Source organism: Callithrix jacchus, chromosome 11, assembly GCF_049354715.1.
Source record: "Callithrix jacchus isolate 240 chromosome 11, calJac240_pri, whole genome shotgun sequence".
Taxonomy (NCBI): domain Eukaryota; kingdom Metazoa; phylum Chordata; class Mammalia; order Primates; family Cebidae; genus Callithrix; species Callithrix jacchus.
Genome location: NC_133512.1, coordinates 34,695,633 through 34,718,228, shown reverse-complemented (window position 1 = coordinate 34,718,228; position 22,596 = coordinate 34,695,633). Strand labels below are relative to the sequence as shown.

At 41.7% G+C, this 22,596-nt stretch overlaps 1 protein-coding gene and 2 pseudogenes across 11 annotated transcripts in view; 1 reads left to right on the top strand and 2 right to left on the bottom strand.

Annotated features, from left to right (window-relative positions):
- IGF2BP3 (insulin like growth factor 2 mRNA binding protein 3) overlaps positions 1–22,596 on the bottom strand; it is a 157,654-nt gene that overhangs the window by 91,855 nt on the left and 43,203 nt on the right. For all 11 annotated transcript variants that reach the window (XM_017975256.5, XM_035253649.3, XM_035253652.3 and 8 more), the window contains one exon: positions 12,311–12,359. In XM_017975256.5, coding sequence (XP_017830745.1) covers positions 12,311–12,359 — 49 coding nt within the window. The remainder of the gene's footprint in view (positions 1–12,310; positions 12,360–22,596) is intronic.
- LOC128928406 (nuclear transport factor 2 pseudogene) lies at positions 16,128–16,579 on the top strand (annotated as a pseudogene).
- On the bottom strand, positions 16,957–17,463 carry LOC128928405 (mitochondrial intermembrane space import and assembly protein 40 pseudogene; annotated as a pseudogene).

The following is a 22,596-nucleotide window of genomic DNA, read 5'->3' as shown; positions in this document are numbered from 1 at the left end:
TATTAGAAATCAAAAAAATAGATAAACTTCTGTGAGACTGATGAAGACTTTAAGAGAGTCAGAGAGAACACAAAAATTACTAGTATCAGAATTTAAAAAGTGAAGATGTCACTAGAGACCCCACAGACATTAAAGGGCGATAAGGGAATACTACAAAACCTTATGCAACTTGCCCACGATGATGTAAAGTTATTTTTAAAAAAGAAATAAAAACAACTTGGACAAAATGAACCACTTCTTTGAATACCACAAACTACCCAAAATGAAATAGATAACCTGAAGAATACTGTAACTACTGAAGATACTGAATGTGAGCATTAAAAAAACAAACAAAAAAACTTCTGAAATTAAGTGGTTTCACAGGTGAATTCTATCAAACACTTAAAGACATAACACCAGTTCAGCACAATCACTTCTAGAAAACATAAACATGTTTTCCAAACACATTTTAAGGCTGTGTTACCCTTGTAACAAAATCTATGGCAATACAAAAAAATAAAATAAAACTACAAACCAATATCCCTCATCAGCGGAGACAATAATAAGCCCTCAACAAAAATGTTAGCATATTAAGCCAAGCAGTATCTTAAAAGAGTAAAATACCACAATAAAGTAGAGTTTATTACAGGAATGCAGGGTTGGTTCAGTATTTGCAGGGAAAAAATCAATTTAATTCATCATTTACAGCCTAAAAACTAGATGACAATATCAATTTATACAGAAAAAGCATATGAAACAATCCAACATTCAATCATACAGACTGTCAACAAACTAGAAACAGAAGGCAATGTCTTCAACCTGATAAGAGTATGTAAAAAAAACCCACAGCTAATATTTTATGTAAGGATGAAAGACAATGTTTTCTCACAAAAATTGAGGAAGGGTAAGGATGTCGACTCTCATTGGAGGTCATAGTCAGTACATTGCAGCAATGAAAGAAAAGGCATACAGACTGTAAAGGAAGAAATAAAACAAGGCACATGTGCAATACATAACTGTCTAAGTAGAAAATTCCAAGCAATCTATTTAAAAAGAAAAAAAAACCTTTCAGAACTAGTAAGTTTAGCAATGTCACAGAACATAAGGTCAACAAACAAAAATTAAATATATTTTTACATACTAAAAACATGAAAGTCAAAATTTTAAAAATAGTATTTCCCAGCCGGGCGCCGTGGCTCACGCCTATAATCTCAGCACTTTGGGAGGCTGAGGTGGGCGGATCACCTGAGGTCAGGAGTTCAAGACCAGCCTGACCAACATGGAGAAACCCCATCTCTACTAAAAATAAAACATTAGCCGGGAGTGGTGGCACATGCCTGTAATCCCAGCTACTCAGGAGGCTGAGGGAGGAGAGTTGATTGAATCCCGAAAGCGAGGTTGCAGTGAGCCGACATCACGCCATTGAACTCCAGCCTGGGCAACAAGAGCGAAACTCTGTCTCAAAAAAAAAAAAAATTACTATTTAGAAAAAAGCAAAACAAAACAGAAAATAGCAAGTATTGGAGTGAACATGGAGAAATGAGAACCCACTTGGGCACTGCTGGTAGAAATGTAAAACAGTACAGCTGCAATGGAAAACACTAAGGTAATTCCTCAAATAATTAAAAACATAATTGCTGTAACATCTTTTTCATTGGTTTATTCAAGGAGAGGAAAGGAATTGCTGTAACATCCAGCAATGCCACTTCTAGGTACAAACCCAAAAGAATTTAAAGCAGAATCTCAAAGAGATATTTGTTTACCTATATTCACAGTAGCACTGATCACAATTGCCAAAAGATAGAAGCAACTCCTATATCCATGGACAGAAGGATAAACAAATGAAGCATATGCATAGGAAGGAATACTACTTAGCTATCAAAAGAAAATTCTGACACATGCTACAACAGCAGTCCCCCAAGTTCTTCCCACCAGGGACTGTTTTCATCGAAGACAATTTTTCCATGGACACAGGGTGGGATTGGGGGGATGGTTTCAGAATCAAACTGTTCCATCTTAGATCAACAGGCATTAGATTCTCTTAAGGAGGGAGCAACCTAGATCCCTCAATGTGCACAGTTCACAATAGGGTATGCTCTCCTATGAGACTCTAATGCCAACACTGGTCTGTCAGGAGGCGAAGCTCAGGTAGTAATGTTCACTCACTTACCATGCACCGCCTGCTGTACAGCCCAGTTCCTAGCAGGCCACAGATAGGTACTAGTCTGAGGCCTGGGGGTTAGGGAGCCCTGTACTACAACATGGCTGAACAGTATGCTAAGTGAAATAAGCCAGTCATACAAAAACAACTTGGTGAGGTTGGTAATTATTCCAAAAGGGTTTTTTTTTTTGTTAACTTATTGCAATTCCAATCAAATCCCAGCAGAATTTTTGTGTACAGACTTGCTGGTTCTAAAATACCTGTGGAATACCAAAGTAACTACAATAGCTACAATTCTGAAAAAGAATAAAGTTGAAAGAATAATACTATTCAATTTTAAGACTTACAATATAAAGTCACAGTAACCAATAAAGTGTAATAGCAAAAGAACAGACATACGAATCAATGGGAGAGTCCAGAAACAGACCCACACAAATATGGTCAATTGATTTGTAACGAAAGTGTAAAGGCAATTCAATGGAAAAGAAACAGCATTTTTGTTTACTTCTTTTTTTTGAGACAAAAATCTCACTCTTGTCATCCTGGCTTGAGTGTAATGGCACGATCTGGACTGACTGCAAACTCCGCCTCCCAGGTTCAAGCCATTCTCCTGCCTCAGCCTCCCGAGTAGCTGAGGTTACAGATGCCTGTCACCATACCCAGCTAATTTTTGTATTTTCAGTAAAGATGGGGTTTCACTATGTTGGCCAGGCTGGTCTCAAACTCCTGATCTCAGGTGATCTGCCCACCTTGGCCTCCCAAAGTGCTGAGATTACAGGCGTGAGCCACCATGTATTTTCAATTTATGTTGTTAAAATAAGAGATATACATGCAAAAAATAAAACCTCGGCCTGTGAAAAATACATTACATAAAAATTAACTCAAAACGCACCACAGGTTTAAGACAAAATGAGAAAAACTTTGTAACTGATTTAGGCAAAATGTTTTTAGACAGGATACCAAAACAACTATTCATAAAATGAGATTGGCAGAAATGAATACACTGAACTTCATTAAAATCGAAAACTTTTAGCCAGGTACAGTGGCTCACTCTTGTAATCCCAGCAATTTGGGAGGCCAAGGTGGGCAGATCACCTGAGGTCAGGATTTTGAGACCAGCCTAGCCAACATGGTGAAACCCTGTCTCTACTAAAAATACAAGTTAGCCAGGCATGGTGGTAGGCACCTGTAATCCCAGCTACTTGGGAGGCTGAGGCACAACTGCTTGAACCTGGGAGGTGGAGGTTGCAGTGAACCAAGATCGGGCTACTGCACTCCAGCCCAGGCGACAGAGACTCCATCTCAAAAAAATAAAAATACAAAAGGAAAAAAATTATCCAGGTGTGGTAGTGCACACCTGTAGTCCCAGCTAATCAGGAGGCTGAGATAGAAGAATCACTTGAGCCTGGGAAGTCAAGGCTTCAGTGAGCTGTGATCGTGGCACTGCACTCCAGCCTTGACAATAAGAGTCAAGAGTCTTTGTCAATCAACAAATAAAGGGCATGATGACCTTTAAGATGATCATATCCAGAAAAACTATAGAAGCACTGGACAAAAGTCCAGGCATCATAGCGCAAAGAACATGGGGTAAACATGGAGGGAGCAGGGTGGGGTCAGAAATGCTGGCCTCATATACCATTCATATACATCAGTTGTAGGGAACTCTGGTATTCCCTACGCACACCCATCGCCACATTCCTTCTGATGATGTAAAGTTTGCCCCATCCCAGAGCAGCCACGCATAAAGAACTCTAGCGTCTACAGTTCTTTAAAACAGAACTTCACTAATAACTTCCCCCAAGGAAGTTCATTCATCACTCATAACCATACATTACTTCCAGACCTGGGGAGGATCCAGTTTCTATTGGCTTAACTGTCAAACTTTTTAGAGGCATGTTGAAACCAAATGATAATAATAACTCAAAGAAACAGAAACAACCCTTTGGCAGGGTGTTTTCTTTCTTTTTTTTTTTTTTTTGAGACGCAGTCTTGCTCTGTCACTCAGGCTAAAGTGCAGTGGCACTATCTCGGCTCACTGCAACCTCCACCTCGCAGATTCAAGCAATTCTCCTGCCTCAACCTCCCAAGTAGCTGGGACTACAGGCATGTGCCACCATGGCTGGCTAATTTTTTGTATTTTTAGTAGAGACAGGGTTTCACTGTGTTAGCCAGGATGGTCTCGATCTCCTGACCTCATGATCTGCCCGCCTCGGCCTCCCAAAGTGCTGAGATTATAGGCGTGAGCCACTGCACCTGGCCTCGGGGGAAGTTTTCTGTTAGAGTAACAAAATTATTAAGTAATGGAATGATTAAGAGTAGACATTAACACTTTCCAGCTGCATGACCCTAGACAAGCTACTTCACTCTCTGTACCACCACTGCCTTATCTGTAAAGTGCAGACATGGGACTGTTATGAAGATTAAAATTGGTTAATTCAGTGCCCAGCACATAGATACCTAGTGTAAGCTACTTACTGGCCAAGGGCTCAAAGTCAGGCCACGGAGAAGAAGAAAGGCACCTACAGAGAACACGAAGTTTATCTGCTATTTATTTAGAACTCCAGGCAGTCTGCTACAGAGGCAATCCTTAAATTGGTTATTGCTAATATTTAACATCTCCGACTCCCATTACTTCTTGCTCAGCTCATGGATAACGTCAATGCCACTGTTTCTACAGATGTTTTCTTCTGCTGAGTTAAAGCACCTCAGGCGGATCACAAGGTCAGAGTTCGAGACCAGCTTAACACAGTGAAACCCTGTCTCTACTAAAAATACAAAAATTAGCCAGGCGTGGTGATGCATGCCTGTAATCCCAGCTACTCAGGAGGCTGCCGCAGAATTACTTGAACCTGGGAGACGGAGGTGGCAGTGAGAGCTCAGATCGTGCCACTGCACTCCAGCCTGGGCAACAGACTCCATCTCAAAAAAAAAAAAAAGGCAACTCATGGTGTTAGCTTTTCACTTGTCAATTACACTTAAAATGCTTCTCAGCCAGGCACAGCTGTAATCCCAGCACTCTGGGAGGCCAAAGTAGGTGGATCACCTGAAATCATGAGTTCGAGACCAGCCTGTTAAAATGGAGAAACCCCATCTTTACTAAAAATACAGAAATTAGCCGGGTGTGGTGGCACACACCTGTAATCCCACCAACTTGGGAGGCTGAGGCAGGAGAATAGCTTGAACCCAAGAGATGGAGGTTGCAGTGAGCTGAGATCATGCCATTGCACTCCAGCCTGGGCAACAAGAGTGAAACACTACCTTAAAAAATAAGTAAATAAAATGCTTCTCAAATGTCTATTTGGCATTAATTCCTGTATCCCTGTAGACCAAGTAGCACCTAACACAGCACCAAAACAATCAGCATTTGGAAAGAAGATAAATGACAGCTCCTGCCTTTAAGAATGCCGACATCCTGCAGAGATGTCACCTAACTCACCCCGTGGCCCCTGCCTACTCCCTTCCCCTGGAAGTCATGAGTCTCCCCATAAACCTCAAGACAGCTTTCCACTTCTCAACATACCTTCATCCAAGGCTTATGGTGGGGTCTCTCTGAGCTATTTTATATTAACTATGGTATTGTTTTGTCTTTTTCCTCCATGACTAGGTAACATGACATCACTCCTTTCCCACCTTTTTTCTTTTTTAGCAGAGTCTCACCTATCGTCCAGGAGTGCAATGGCACAATCTCAGCTCACTGTAACCTCTGCATCCTATGTTCGAGCAATTTGTGTCCTGCAGCCTCTTGAATAGCCAAGATTACAGGCGTGTGCTACAATGCCTGGCTTTTTTTTTTTTTTAATTTGAGATGGTGTCTCGCTGTCATTCAGGCTGGAGTGCAGTGGCATGATCTCAGCTCACTGCAACCTCTGCCTCCTGGGTTCATTTGATTTTCCTGCCTCAGTCTCCTGAGTAGCTTGTATTACAGACGTACTCCACCATGCCCGGCCAATTATTGTATTTTTAGTATAGATAGGGTTTCACCATGTTGGTCAGGCTGGTCTCAAACTCCTGACCTTATGATCTGCCTGCCTCAGCCTCCCAAGATGCTGGGATTACAGGCATGAGCCACCACACCCAGTTAATTTTTGTATTTATAGTAGAGACAGGGTTTCACCATGTTGGCCAGGCTGGTCTGGAACTCCTGGCCTCAAGTGATTTACCCACCTCAGCCTCCCAAAATCCCAGGATTACAGGCCCGAGCCACCACACCAGGCCTGCTTGCTTCTTCGAAATAAGGAGTACTTGGTTTCCCTTCTTTGGCCAGAGCCTCACTTAATATTCATCTTCCCAGATCAATTAAGTACAGGGGGAAAAAAATCAAATATGCAAGTACTTAAGTAAAAACCAAGAAACGTTCTGAATTTTCTAACAAGATTGTGATGTTAAAGTATGTATTCTCCATAGGTATCTGTCAGACCATGTATTCAAATCTGCTCAGAAAATTCTCACTGTAGTCATGAGTGATGTGAGGGCCCCACCAGCACGGAGAATCCTGTGATGCAGGTGACTAACTGTAGCACAGGATATTTCCCCATACAGTAAACATGAGAAACACTGTTTCACCTTCCTCGTCAGCCCCCAGAATGACAACCTTCCTTGCCTTTTTCTCTAGGACCACTTTATTTACCTAAAGTCTTCCTTTAAATAAGGTCTTACACTTCACTTCAAGGAAGGTATCCTCAACTTTGGACCTTTTTTTGAGTACTTATTAGTAGTTTTAGTTCTTTTGATCGGAGAGTAGTTTCCTAAAAATAACATTAGAAAAAACTGAGAAATCCTTAAGACTCTGGGTTGTTTTTATTTTATTTTTTTTTGAGACAGAGTACAGTGGCGTGATCTCAGCTGACTACAAGTTCCAACTCCTGGGTTCAAGTGATTCTCCTGCCTAAGCCTCCCACGTAGCTAGGATTGCAGGCGACCGCCACCATGTCCGGCTAAGTTTTGTATTTTTAGTAGAGACGAGGTTTCACTATGTTGGCATGGCTGGTCTCAAACTCCTGACCTCAGGTGATCTGCCTGCCTTGGCCTCCCAGAGTGCCGGGATTTACAGGCATAAGCCACCACGCCTGGCCTTTTTTTTTTTTTGGAGACCGAGTTTCACTCTTGTTGCCCAGGCTGGAGTGCAATGGCACAATTTCAGCTCAGGGTAACCCCTGCCTCCCAGGTTCAAGTGATTCTCCTGCCTCAACCTCCCGAGTAGCTGAGATTATAAGCCTGTGCCACCATACCCGGATAATTTCTGTATTTTTAGTAAAGATGGGGTTTCTCCATGTTGGCCAGGCTGGTCTAGAACTCCTGACCTCAAGTGACCCACCTGCCTTACTCTCCCAAAGTGCTGGGATTACAAGCATGAGTCACCAGTCCCATTTACTGTATTTTTTTAACATACAAAAAAACAGTCCTGCTGGGAGTGGTGGCCCATGCCTGTAATCCCAGCACTTTCGTAGACCGAGGTGGCCAGATCACTTGAGGTCAGGAGTTCAAGACTAGCCTGGTCAACATGGTGAAACCTCATCTCCACTAAAAATACAATAATTAGCCAGGTGCGGTGGCGGGCACCTGTAATCCCAGCTACTCAAGAGGCTGAGGCAGGAGAATTGCTTGAATCCAGGAGGTAGAGGCTGCAGTGAGCCAAGATCACGTCACTGCACTCCAGCCTCAGTGACAGAGCAAGACTCCATCTCAAAAACAAAACAAAACAGCAACAAGACATTTCTTAAATTTAGAAAATGGAGCCCACTTGAGAAACTGAGTAGGCAAAAGAAAAAATATCTACAGGTGTTTAACATATCAAGTATTCCACTAGGGCTTTCTCCCAAAGCCCTACCTTTATCCACCCAAGGAAGGGCTCTCAAATTCTCCTCCTAATGTACATCTCCATGCAGCATCTGAACGTCCACATCGTCGGCTGCTGGAACTGTTTCTGTGGAGGAGCCCTTCCAGTTCTGGTCACACCAAGTCTAATCTTCAGGTACCTCAGGCAAGTCAGTGAGCGATGGATGAGAAACCATTTTCTCTTATTTCTCTGCTATATTCCATACATTTGGGAGAAAACAAATCTACCTAATTCTCTAGCAGTGAGTCCTTCAAAACTTCAGTGTCTTCGTATCTTCATCCACCATAAACCATTTAGCAGATTCCAGTGCCCACCCATAAGTGCTTTATCATCATCTAAAACTAAATGGTTAGAAACTGTTTGAACCTGCTTGACACAGCATACAAGATATGCTGCCCAGAGAATTTGAGGAATCCCTTTCTGATCATTTAGTACTGTATGGTGGCATAGAGATAACATAAATATTAAAGATCTAACAGTAGGAAAAAGGTAACACTCCAGCTACAGATCTTACAAAAAACACCACATGTCATAGGCATTTCTGCCATGGTCCCAGATTCTGTCACCTCTTCAGTGACTTCACAGAATATGGCTTACAAGATGACTGCTAGAATCGGGAGGAGGAGGTTGTTTCACTTCAAGGTTAGAGGTTTGGCTTGATATTAAGCTATCAGTTCAGACAGGGTATATGACGCATTAGGGCAAAAAAAGAAAAATAAACTCTCACTTCCAAATGTTCTTCTCAGCTTTGTGATGCCAGGGCTAGGACTCTGGACTCTAATCTCTCCGTTACCAGTTAGTTTCTGCCAATAGAAGGCACCAGAGGGGTACTAGAAAGCAGGAATCGCAGAAGGGACAACATGCTCTTCCCCATGCATCCATCGGCATCCCCATATCCACAGGTCCCTGTCGTCAGTCGGCATCACTGCATCCACAGGTCCCCGTCTGTCAGTCGGCATCACCGCATCCACAGGTCCCCATCCGTCAGTTGGCATCACCGTATCAGCAGGTTCCTGTCCATCAGTCAGCATCACTGTATCCGCAGGTCCCGTCTGTCAGTTGGCATCACATCGGCAGGTTCCTGTCCATCAGTCGGCATCAGAAGGTCCTGACTGTCAGTCGGCATCACCATATTTACAGGTCCCTGTCCATCAGTTGGCAACATAGTATCTGCAGGTACCGTCAGTTGGCATCACCGTATCTGCAAGTCCCCATCCATCAGTCAGCATCACTGCATCCACAGGTCCCTGTCCATCAGCTGTTATCACTGCAACAGCAGTTGATTACATCCTCTAGCTGCTCTGGACACTCAGAACAAAACTGGTAACTCCTATCTCCTCCCCAAATCCCAGGCGCCAGCCACAGCCAAGAAACTCCCATTGCTCAGAAATCTGTGTCTCAGGTACTCAGGGCTCTTCCCTCCAAGTCTCTAGAATCCAAAATCTCAAATTCTTCTGTTTGGCCTTCCAGCCCTCAGGTGATAGCTGCTCCTTACAGTCACCACTCTGGATTCTTTTTGCTCTTTCACCTTCCAGCATCTGTGTGATTCTCCAGCACTGTTTTATAGGCTTTAGCATACATAATCCTGTTTAACACTCAAAGCAACCCAATGAGGGAGCCAGCATCATCACCCCCTTGTTGGAAACAAGGAAAATGAGGCTCAAAGACTTTTAAAAACCTGTTCAGAGATCCTATAACTAGATCACACAATGAGAAAGTAGTGAAGCTAGGACATAATTCCAAGGCTGACCTCAAAGGCTGCCCCATTTCCTGCAAGAGAAACATATTCCACTATAAGGCTTTTCTAGGTGCTCCATGCTGCCTCACAGGGCTATTTACATTGCTCACAAAGAACTTACTATAGTGCTTTCTTGTTATCCTCTTGAGTCTTACCCCGTAAAGGCCCCTTTTTTTAATGCCACTGCTCATCTAGCAAAACAGTATCATTTGTCCTGTGGAATGTCCCATATTTAGGACACAGTTAGTTGTTTATTTGAAATATCATTTAATTTGCCCCTCTACCTTGTGTATTTATTGTGAACTCAAAGTTAGATTGAAACCAGTTGAATCTTTTTAGATAAGACTATTTCCTCAGTGGTGCCACGTATAATATACTTCATGAAAGTAGACGGTACATAATGTCTGGCTGTTCCGCTTTCAGTGATTCTAAGATTAATCAGTGACTCAAAGCCTAATCTTCCCTTATAAAAGGTGTCTGGAAGTGCAAAATTATCACTGATAAGGTTTTGGCACAAGAAAAGCGGCATACCCAGTGCATATAATAAAACATACACAGGCCAGGCACAGTGGCTCATACCTGTAATCCAGCACTTTGGGAGGTCAAGGCAGGTGCATCACCTGAGGTCAGGAGTTTGAGACCAGCCTGACCAACATGGTGAAACCCTGTCTCTACTAAAAATACAAAATTTAGCCAGGCGTGGTGGCAGATGCCTGTAATCCCAATTACTCAGGAGGCTGAAGCAGGAGAATCACTTGAACCTGAGTGGTGGAAGTTGCAGTGAACCTAGATTGCACCACTGAACTCCAGCCTGGGCGGCAACAAGAGCAAAACTCAATCTCAAAAAAAAATATACACACACACACACACACACACACACACACACACACACACAAAGTAACCCTTCTCAAAAAGGGAATAGGTTTCCCTCAAGTCTCTAAGGAAAGAAACACCTAACAGCAGCTCATCCTATTCCTAGCAAGCCCTCAATATAATCGTTTTTGTTGATCGATATGCAAACAATCATCAAATTTTTAAAGGGAGTCAAAGGTGAAGAGTTCCAAAGTGTAGTTCCAAGGTCCTAAGATTCAGTATGTGCTCTCGCTTAATTAATTTTATCTTGTGTGCCCATTTTTGCCCATTTGAAAACAGATAATTCGCTAACTTGACACTACCTCAAAAGGACAATGAGGAGAGTTAACATGAAATATTAAAAATTAAGAAAAGTTAGATATGGCAAATAACTGGAATGAGGGAAAATGCAGTAAACTAAGAGCTAAATTATCTAAATTTGAAGAGATTATGAATGAATTAAAAGGAAACTGGCCATAGTCGATATGCTAGTACTCTAATAATTCACTTAAACTTGGTTTCTAACATTTGACTATTTCATAGAAAGGTACATTACACTAGATGTAGCTCCTGAATAACAACAACAACAACAACAAAATCCTATTAAATTACATTTTAAATCATATTTAATATGGCTCATCCTAAAATAAGGGGATGAAAGTAATCATCTTGCTATTATAACACTTGATTTCAGGACCCATCCCCCAAGCTACTGAATTCCCTAAACAAAAGTTAATCTGAAAAAGGAATGTGTATAAAATTTAATCTTATAACTCACCGTGTTTCCATCTATAAAGTGTATTTTTAATGCATTATACAACTTGCAAAATATTCAGCACATAACAAAAACCAACCCCTTCCTGCAAAACTTAATAATAATATTTTGAAGATAAATATTCTCAGCACAAATCACTTGTGACCAACCAAGAAAACTTGGAGAATCAGACTTAAATCAACTTCAACTTCCCACCAAAGTAACCTTTTAACCAAACTTTGCATGTTGATGGGGGTTATGATTTAGTGACTCATCAAATGTCATTTTAGAAGACTAATCTAAAACACACAAAACTAGTTACTCTTGATTTTTTATATTAGAAATACATAAAAGCTAAGCAGTTTCTCTGCACCACCCTCTCCAAGGCGGGTTTTAAGAACTTTCAGGTTCCATTGTTTCAAGCGTCAACAGGTATTTTCTTTTATCCTTTCAACTACTGGAATCTTAAATTCTCTCACCATGACATTATTATTATGCTTTGGAAATTGCTGACACAGCCTACTCAATTGTGCTAAATAGTTTGTGTTTAAACACATTACACAATCACTGCAGTGCCACCATCTGAGCAAAAGGAAGCAGAGTAACATTTTTAAATATAGCACAAAGTAGCAGGTATTTGTATTTTTAATAATTTGCCAAGATAGTAACGTTATATTTAAATACAACTGGCAAATTCATCCAAAAGCACTGAAATCCACAAAATCCTGTTGGGACAGGAATGAATGAGAAAGATTACCCAGTTACCCAAGAATATATTTCAATTTTTGGTTTCTTCTTATCTCAAAGAGCAGATTTTTAAAAGATAAACTGTGCCCTTAAGAAGAAAAGCCCACACCAAGACACAGGTCGTAAGAGAAGAATTTTATGTTCTAGCACACCCAAGAGTTGAGGAAAGGAGAAAAGCTTTGAAAAGCTAACAGCAATAGGTTTACATACTCAGATCTTAATTTTAAATATGGAAGTTCTTACCTCCCACTGTAAGTGAGGCGGGATATTTCGTATCTGAAGTTTCCGAATCCTGCAGAAGAATTAAAATGTTTTTTAAAAGAAAAAAAACATAAAAGCAAGACAAATAATAGCCAACATCAAGTATAGAAACTACTTAAAATATTAACCCTATATTAACTACAAACCAATATATAATAAGAAAAGGCAGCCTCAGAAGGAAAAACAAAGAAACAAACTCACAAACTGCATAGAGACCATTTGGAGATCCAGCATTTATTGTTCTGTTATGACTTATTTTAAAAGCCACTAAAATTCGCAGATAGAATGTTTAAAACAGATTTATCTGATGATTACATTCTAAGTTCAAGTCCCTTGGCTTCAAATTAGGCATCCCAGAACGTAAACAAAGCCTTAGTCCAGGTGATCTTACTCTGGCCATCACAGCCAAGGAATCCATGGATAAAATTCAGGGAAATAAAAAATGAGGTGGGGGAGGAAATGACACATTTATCTTCACTATCCCCTAACTGAAATTTAACACGTCCTTCAGTTAGGAAGGCTGGCACTAAACTACCGAGTTACAGTAATTTTGACATCAATATAAATCAGATATTATTTTACTTTTTTCAGACAGTCTCACTCTGTCGCCAGGGTGGAGCGCAGTCTCAGTTCACTCCAACCTCCGCCTCCCGGGTTCACATGATCCTTCCGCCTCAGCCTCCTGAGTAGCTGGGACTACAGGCGCGTGCCACCATGCCCGGCTAATTTTTATAATTTTAGTAGAGACAGGGGTTTCACCATGTTAGCCAGAATGGTCTCGATCTCTTGACCTCATGATCTGCCCACCTCGGCCTCCCAAAGTGCTGGGATTACAGGTGTGAGCCACTGTGCCCAGCCAAATCACATTTTCATACCATATTAGATTGCTGAGATCTTTAAATATCATCTACACTCATCACTGTGAAATTTAGATGTGTTGCTAGAACGTCCCATGTTAAGCACCTATCACTGAGTTTTAGCATTTTGCTAACTAGATTTCCAAATAATTGGTTACCTTTATAATCCTATGTATTTTATGCATTTTAAAACATCCTTCACGCCTGTAATCCCAGCACTTTGGGAGGCCGAGACGGGTGGATCACGAGGTCAAGTGATCGAGACCATCCTGGTCAACATGGTGAAACCCCGTGTCTACTAAAAATACAAAAAAAAATTAGCTGGGCGTGGTGGCGCGTGCCTGTAATCCCAGCTACTCGGGAGGCTGAGGCAGGAGAATTGCCTGAACCTGGGAGGCGGAGGTTGCAGTGAGCCGAGATCGCGCCACTGCACTCCAGCCTGGGTAACAAGAGCAAAACTCCGTCTCAAAAAAAAAGCAAAAACAAAAACAAAAAACATCCTGAGGCTAGGTGCGGTGGCTCACGCCTGTAATCCCAGCACTTTGGGAATCCGAGGCGGGCAGATCACTTGAAGTCGGGAGATTGAGACCATCCTGGCCAACGTGGTGAAACCCCATCTTTACAAAAATTAGCCAGGCAGGGTGACAGGTGTCTGTAGCCCCACCTACTTCGCAGGCTGAGGCAGAGGTTGCGGTTAGCCGAGACTGAGCCACTGCACTGCAGCCTGAATGACAGAGCAAGAGTCTGCCTCAAAAAAATAAAAATTAAAAATAAAGACATCCTGAAACATAAAAGGAGATCCACAGGTTTCAGACTGCCAAAAAAGTGTACGGTACAGAAAATGTTAAGAATCAGCATCTTCGCTCAAATGCCCCCCTACACATGTATATATGTACGTAAAAAGGAAGAGAGTGATGCAAATAACACAACTGCATGTTAATTAGATGAGATTATACTATAGAAGTCACATGCCAGTCACTTCCTTTGAAGGAAAAAGAATTTATAGTCAACTAGCTATTAAAAACAAAATAAAACAAAAACTAGCAACTGAGCTTGACATCTCAAGTAAAATAAATTACTTAACTTCTAAAATTAGAACTATATAGGACAGGCCGGGAGGCTCCTGCCTGTAATCCCAGCACTTGGGAGGATCATTTGAGCTCCGGAGCTCCAGACCAGCCTAGACAACACAGTCAAACCCTGTATCTACAAAAAGTCTTTTTAAATTTTTTTCAAAGGTCGGGCACAGTGGCTCAAGCCTGTAATCCCAGCACTTTGGGAGGCCAAGGCGGGTGGATCACGAGGTCAAGAGATCGAGACCATCCTGGTCAACAAGGTGAAACCCCGTCTCTACTAAAAATACAAAAAAATTAGCTGGGCATGGTGGTGCGTGCCTGTAGTCCCAGCTAATTGGGAGGCTGAGGCAGGAGAATTGCTTGAACCTAGGAGGCAGAGGTTGCGGTGAGCCGAGATCGCGCCATTGCACTCCAGTCTGGGTAACAAGGGCGAAACTCCGTCTCAAAAAAAAAAAAAAAAATTTTTTTTTTTTTTTCAATTAGCTGAGCATGGTGTTACATGCTTGTAGTACCAGCTACTCACGAGACTGAGATGGAAGGATTGCTTGAGACCAGGAGTTCAAAGCTGCAGTGAGCTATAATTGCACCACAGCACTCCAGCCTGGCCAAAATAGTGATACCATGTCTCAAAAAGAAAAGAGAAGAAAAAATTTAAAAAAACAAAGAACTACAGTGAAATTCTCTTTCCAAGTCAAATAATCCACAATTTTGAAATATCTGAGCAAAACATCAATTTAATCTAGATTCAAAGCCTAGTCTTTTGCTTCTTCCCTTTTCCAAAAAGGTGAGAACAAATATCACAGCTGCTATCAATCCCTTCAAGAACATTAAAGAAAATCTAGACTGACTAAACTCAGGTACATCCTGTCTACAATCATAAAATGGAGGAGGAAAGAAAGAGAAGCACTTTTACATTACTCTCATGACAAAGTAAAAGCAGTCATCAAGGTAAAATATACCAAAGAGATAGAAGAGAATGCCAGTTTAAGAGGGAAAAAATATATATATCCAACCTATAGCTAGTATGAGTTTACAGACCAAATGCTAATTTGGGATTTGTTTCAAAATTACTCAAGTGTTAGTAACTGTTAAAGCTTCCGGACTGGTACCTCTCTGCTTTTATGTAAGATATATATATATATATATTTTTTTTTAGAACTCATGTTTCCTTTTAATACTTAATTCACAACTTTTCCTTTCTTGCTGCTACTCTGGTAATAATTAAGTCCCCACCTCTCAAGAACATTGCAGCTGACCAGACTGAGAGCCAGTATGAACATGGGCCCCAAACCAGGGCTTTCGGAATAATGAGAGCAAATCAGCCTCTCCCTTCACTTATAAAGGGACTAAGTGAAAGGGCCCAAATCTTCTTTGTCCAAACGACACAAAACCAAAATGTATCAGGAATGAAGTACCCTTTGACATACTCAAGGTCAAGATGGGTTTGCAGAAATTGTATCTGACCATCTGGCCTCTGCTAATAGATATGGCCCCACCCCAGCATTTTTAAGAGAAGATGTTTTTGTTTCTATTACTTATATTATTTCCCCAAGGGGTATAAAATCTAGTAAGAGGAATATAATGAATCAGAATATATCAGCTCACTCACAAGAAAGGTTCCTGGGTAATGGTTTTTAGTTGCTGAGCTTATTCAGCACATTATATCAAAGTGGCGGCTACAGGTTTAGGTAGGACACACATACAACCCCCATTTTTTTCAGTGTATATGTCAAGAGGCCAAGACCCCTGATCATCAAAATAAGTTGTTTTGTATATTACAGTGCACAGGACAACAGAGGGAAAGACACTTTCTTGAAAGGTGACTAAAAGGCATCTTGCAGGCAGACCGCGCTGGGTTGCCGCCGCGGCGGCCGCTGCCGCCATCATGCCAGCCCCTTGGGTCTCTGTGAGGCCGGGTGACGCTCCAGAATGGGAGACAAGCCAATTTCGGAGCAGATTGGATCCAGCTTCATTCAACATTATTACCAGTTATTTGATAATGATAGAACCCAACTAGGCGCAATTTACATTGACGTCATGCCTTACGTGGGAAGGACAACAGTTCCAGGGGAAAGCTGCCATTGTGGAGAAGTTGTTTAGCCTTCCATTCCAGAAAATCCAGCACAGCATCACGGCACAGGACCATCAGCCCACGCCAGATAGCTGCATCATCAGCATGGTTGTGGGCCAGCTTAAGGCGGATGAAGACCCCATCATGGGCATCAACGATGCTTGGGTTTGCACCAATGACATGTGCAGGCTCGCCCTGCACAACTTCAGCTGACCTTCTCTCAGCCAGGCACTCACGCTGTTTTCTCTTCCCTCCTCTTCCCAATACTATTACCACTCCTCCAGATGCTCCAAATATCATACACAAATGAGCAGGGCTGCGGCGGGAGTGGGCGCAGTGCGCTGCTGCCACCAAGGTGTTGTGCATGATGTTTGGACGCTAGACTAGTTGCATCTGACGGAGAAGTTTGTGTTGTACCAGCGCATGCCTTGGAAAGACTTAAGTAATGCAAAAGGTCCTTTTTTTTTTTTTAATCTACTGACAAGTTGCTCTAGTAACCCAAAGACTTGAAGGAGAAAGCAGCTGCCTCACCGCCCAGAAGTTGATTTGTTCAGATGTTTCAATGCCTCATGATACAATAAAACCACAAAAATTTTCTTAAAAAAAAAAAAAAAAAGGCATCTTGCAAAAGGTCCATATCACTGAAGTGGAAGGACTGGAGCCCAGTGCCTTGTGGCCTTCATTAACTTGACCCCTCTTCCTCTTTGGTTGCAGTGGCTTCAGAGGGAGCTGTTTCTGGTACTTGTTCTGCTGGCTTCTTCTTTTCTTCCTCTTCCTCATCCTCATCCTCTTGGGGATAGAGGTCTGGGTATTTCTGCATGCATTCCTGCATGGCCCGGAACTGGTCTACACAGTCTGACCCCTTGATCTCCTCCTTGCTATAGTGGAAGCAGGAAAAGGCCGACTTGAACTGTTCCCCACAGTGGCCGCTGGCCATTCCCCCAAGGCATGGGCAGTTCCAGTTAATGTTTCCCTTTGGCAGTATCAATCCATGCTCCTCGTATGGATCATTGGGGTCATCAGCCACCAATTCTGCATTGCTTGGAGTTTCATGGTCTTCTTTGGTTACAAATATGATTCGATCCTTCCCTTCCTGCCAGCAGTAGGACATGGCTGCAGCCCGGCTTTGAGACCTTGCAGAAGCTGTGGGGGCAGCTACAGTTTCACGCTGTGACCTCCCTGTCCTCAGGCAGGGCGGGTGCCTCCGAAGCCCGGGCGGACCCGCCCCCTCCTTTTTTTTTTTTTTTTTTTTTTTGAGGCGAGTCTCACTCTGTCGCCCTTGCTAGAGTGCAGTGGCACAATCTCAGCTTACTGCAGCCTCAGTCTCCCGGATTCCAGCAATTCTCTCACCTCAGCCTCCCAAGGACCTGGGATTACAGACATGCGCCTCCACACCCAGCTAATTATTGTATTTTTAGTAGAGATGGGGTTTCACTGTGTTAACCAGGCTGGTCTCAAACTCCTGACCTCAAGTGATCTGCCTGCCTTGGCCTCCCAAAGTGCTGGGGTTACAGGCGTGAGTCACTTCACCCAACCATATTTTCTATAAAAGGCTTAAAAAATATGCCCTAATAAGATTCATAATTCATAGATTTCACAATTGCTATACATTGCTTCAGTTATAAGAAAAGTTGCTCACACTGTATTCACCTGGCTTACGAAGGTATGATTTACTACATATGCAAGTACTAATCTGTTTTGTGGATTTGTTTTTGTTTGTCTTGAGACAGAGTCTCACTCTGTCGCCCAGGCTGGAGTGCAGTGGCTCCATCTCAGCTCACTGCAACCTCCATCTCCTGAGTTCAAGCAATCAAGGAATTCTCCTGACTCACCCTCCGGAGTAGCTGGGATTACAGGTGAATGTCACGCATCCAGCTAATTTTTAACAGAGACAGGGATCTCCTTATGTTGCCCAGGCTCACCTTGAACTCCTGGGCTCAAGCAGTGCTTCTATCTTAGCCCCTACAAAGTGCTGGGATTATAGGCGTGAGCCACCCTGCCTGGCCTTTATTTTAATCAAGTATCTAGCACAGTAAGGATTAGCAGCACAGCGTTAAGAAACTAAGTATTCACCTCCACTGGACTCATTTTTGGAGGGTGTACATATTACCAAAATCTTCCCAAAAGTACACGTGTAAATATGCATAGAGTTCAGGTTAATTAGCATGTGATCATTCATATTAAAAAGATAAATATCCATTTCACAGGGCTCCCAAAAAAGTCTTTAAATAGGATACTATCTTTTGTTTATTAAGAGTAATCTAGATGGTGCATGGTGACTCATGCCTGTAACCCCAGCCCTTTGGGGGGGCCAAGTTGGGAGGAGTGCTTAAGGCCAGGAGTAGCCTGGCATGGTGGCACATGCCTGTAGTCCCAGCTACTCAGGATGCTGAGGTGGAAAAAAATCACATGAGCCCAGGGGTTTAAGGTTTCAATGAGCTATGATCATGCCACTGCACCTAGCTTCGGCAATAGATTGAGACCATGTCTCCTTCTCTCTCTCTTTCTCTCTGACACATACACACACACAGAGCAATTCATTTGACATGTTTCCCAAGGACTTTTTTTTTTTAAAGAGTCTCATACTCAAGGATCCCAAGGATTTTCTACCCAGTCTTCAAAATGTATGCCCAACACACATTAAATTATTAGAAGTTTGGATGTTACTCCACAATAATTATTTCCTTCAAATGGTTTTCTAGTTTCCCCTACCTGATTCTCTCAAGTTTCATTTTAGACAAACATCTAAATTATTTTTATGCAAATAGTGTTTGGTTTTGTTTTTGAGATGGAGTCTTGCTCTCTCTCCTAGGCTGGAGTGCAATAGTGCAATCTTGGCCCACTGCAACCTCCCTCCTGGGTTCAATCAATTCTCCTGCCTCAGCCTCCCAGTATAGCTGGGATTACAGACCACCCACTAATTTTCTTTTTCTTTTTTCTTTTTTTAAAGTAGAGACAGGGTTTCACCATGTTGGCTAGGCTAGTCTCAAACTCCTGACCTCAGGTGATCTGCCCGCCTTGGTCTCCCAAAGTGCTGGGATTGCAGGCATGAGCCACCATGCCTGGCCCTGCAGTTAGTGACTTAATATTTAGAATTGTTCTTTCCCACTTGCTCAGTAACTAACCTTAAATTGTGTGATGTTTACCTCTGGCTCCTAACCATGTGCTCTGCTCTTATCAGTACAAGAACCAACAGTCTCAACATTAATAGGAATTAACCAAAGGCATGAATTATAATCATCCAGCACACATAAACACAAACTTCTGACATGCAAAGAACTGGAGAAAAATCTACCTCAGTCAGCTTTATATATCAAGTTGTCTGTATACAATTAAAACACTCTACCTGCTTCTTTGGTCATCTTCCATCTGAGCTTTGAGTATTAGTTTATATTTGAGTTTTATTCTAAATACATACAAGTCAAGAAAATAGGTATTAATATTTTAATAGATTGTTTCTATCATATTGATTACCATGTCATTAAAGTTCAATTTAACTATCACCAAATAAATTACTATTTCACCACCTCCTAAAACACAAAAATGCGTAGGATGCATACTCCATAACAACAGGGACTAATTAGGTTATCTTGTTCATTGCAGCATTCAGAGCCTGACCAGTGCCTGATATCTGAAAAGCATTCAACTGATAGTTAAAATTTGTTACAATATATAGACTGGGGGGAACAAAAAAGACTCACAGAACCACCATCCAGAAACTAACATTTCCAATGATTTTTTTTTTTTTTTTTTGCCCCCATCCTGGGAATCCAATGATTTTCTTAGAGCTTATAAAGAGAATGAGAAAAACAACTGCCACACATCTTTGAGAATGAAAACAAAAACCAAAATACTGATTTATAGCACTTGCATTATTTTTACAATCTCAACACAATTTAAGGGCTTCCCCCACCAGAGGAAAAAATGGGGTAAATTTTAGTTCTCAGGCTAATAGATAAAAAGTTTTTAAACTGCTCACTATGCTAGAAATACTAGTTACTATAAGAATTCAATCATTATTTATTAAAAGCAGTTTTAATTACAAAAGAAAGAGTCAGTAGTAACCTCGGCAGGGTAGCTCATGCCTGTAAATTCAGCACTTTGGGAGAACTGCCTGAAGCCAGCAGTTCCAGACCAACCTGGGCAATGAAGTGAGACTCCCTCCCCGCTGCTGCCTATCTACAGTAAATTAAAATTAAAAATTTTTTAAAGAGCCAATAGAGCACCTCATGTAGACTCTGAAGGATACCTTCAAGATCTTTAGTAATCGATGAAACAGATTTAAGTTGATTTTATAGAAATGTTTAAATTGACACCACAAAAAACTGAGTCACCATATACCCATCATCTGTTTCAATTAATGAATATAATTTGATCTTATTTATTCTGTACCCACATCTGTACCAAGTCCCCTTTACATAGCATGTCATGCTGAAGTACACCAGTAAGCAACAATGAAAACCAGGAGCTTATTTCAACATAACCACAACAGCATTACCGCTCCTAAAAGTGATCAGCGAAAATTCCTTATCATCATATATCCACTAAGTGTTTATTTCCAATTGCTAATAACTATCTTTTTACATGTGGTTTGTTCATATCAAGATCCCAACAAGATACACACATGCATACAATTGATATGTTGATATATAATCTTAGGTCTATTTAACACAAGAGTTTCTTCTCGCTGTTTTCTTGATATTTATATAGTGGACCAAAGTCATAAGTCCTACACAATTACACATTCTGGATTTACTCACTGCATTCCCCTTTGTATCATTTTAATAATTGTTTATCATATTGAATTAGATATACAATACTGTATTTTTGTTGTTGCTGTTAATCAATGAGAGCTTGTTATGTTGCTCAGGTTGGCCTTAAACTAATAGCCTCGCCTCCTCAAGCGCCAGGACAACTGGCCGGAGCCCCCATGGCTCCCTATATATATTTATTTTTTTTAAGAGACAGGGTATTGCTCTATTGCCCAGACTGGAGAACAGTGGTACAATCAGCTCACTGCAGACTCAAACCCTTGAGGCTCAAGTGATCCTACCATCGAAGCCTCCTGAGTAGCTGGGACCACAGGCATACACTACCACACCCAGCTAGTTTTTTGTAGAGGTGGGGTCCTGGTATGTTGCCCATGCCGGTCTTGAACTCCTGGCCTCAAGCAATCCTCCTGCTCCGAAATCAATAATGTATAATATTTTTATATATTTGAGACATCTGTGAACCCACCGCAAATAAAATTAGAAGGTAACTGAAGATAATTCATGCTTCTCCCCCAATCCTCCTCCTCCTAGAATAAAAATACCACACCTAATTTTTTACTCTTATGCTTTGATTTATAAATACCAGTATCTGTTAAAACTGACTTTTTTAGCCACACATAGCGGTACATGCCTGTAGTCCCAGATACTCAGAAGGCTGAGGTAGGAGGATCACTTGAGCCCTAGGGAGGTCAAGGCTGCAGTGAGTGGTATTGGTGCCACTGCACTCCAGCCTGGGCAATAGAGTGAGACCTTATGTCAACAAACAAACAAACAAACAAACAAAACCCTGACTTTTAAAAAGTAGACAAAATGCTGCTAGCAGTCCTTAAAGATGACCAAAACTGGCCAGGTGTGGTGGCTCATGTCTGTAATTCCAGCACTTTGGGAGGCCAAGGTGGGCGGATCACCTGAGGTCAGGAGTTTGAGACCAGCCTAGCCAACAGGTGAACCCCATCTCTACCAAAAAAAAAAAAAAAAAATAGCTGGGTGTGGCGGTGTAGGCCTATAATCCCAGCTACTCGGGAGGCTGAGGCAGGAGAATCGCTTGAACATGGATGTTGCAGCGAGCTGAGAGACTGTTCCACTGCACTCCAGCCTGGACAAGAGCAAAACTCTGGCTCCAAAAAAGAGACCAAAATTGCCAAAGATGGTCTGGGAGAAAAAAAAAATTTATGAGTAAAACTTAATACTATCTAGTCAGTACTCAAATTTTCCAGATTAAAAAATGTCTGTCTTAACAACTGGTATGTTCAAATCAGTATTCAAATAAGATCTCTATGTGGCATTTGGTTGATTTTATGACTCTCGCCTTATAACCTAATGTTGCCCTTTTGCTTGTAACTTATTTGGCTAAAAAAACCAAAAACCTAAAATGCTATCACTTGTCCTTTAGTTTCTCACTGCCTGGATTTTGCTAGTGACACTCCTGTAGTAGTACTTAATACATCCTCTGTTCCCTATAAAGTTGTTGCTAGATCCTAAGGCTCAACTT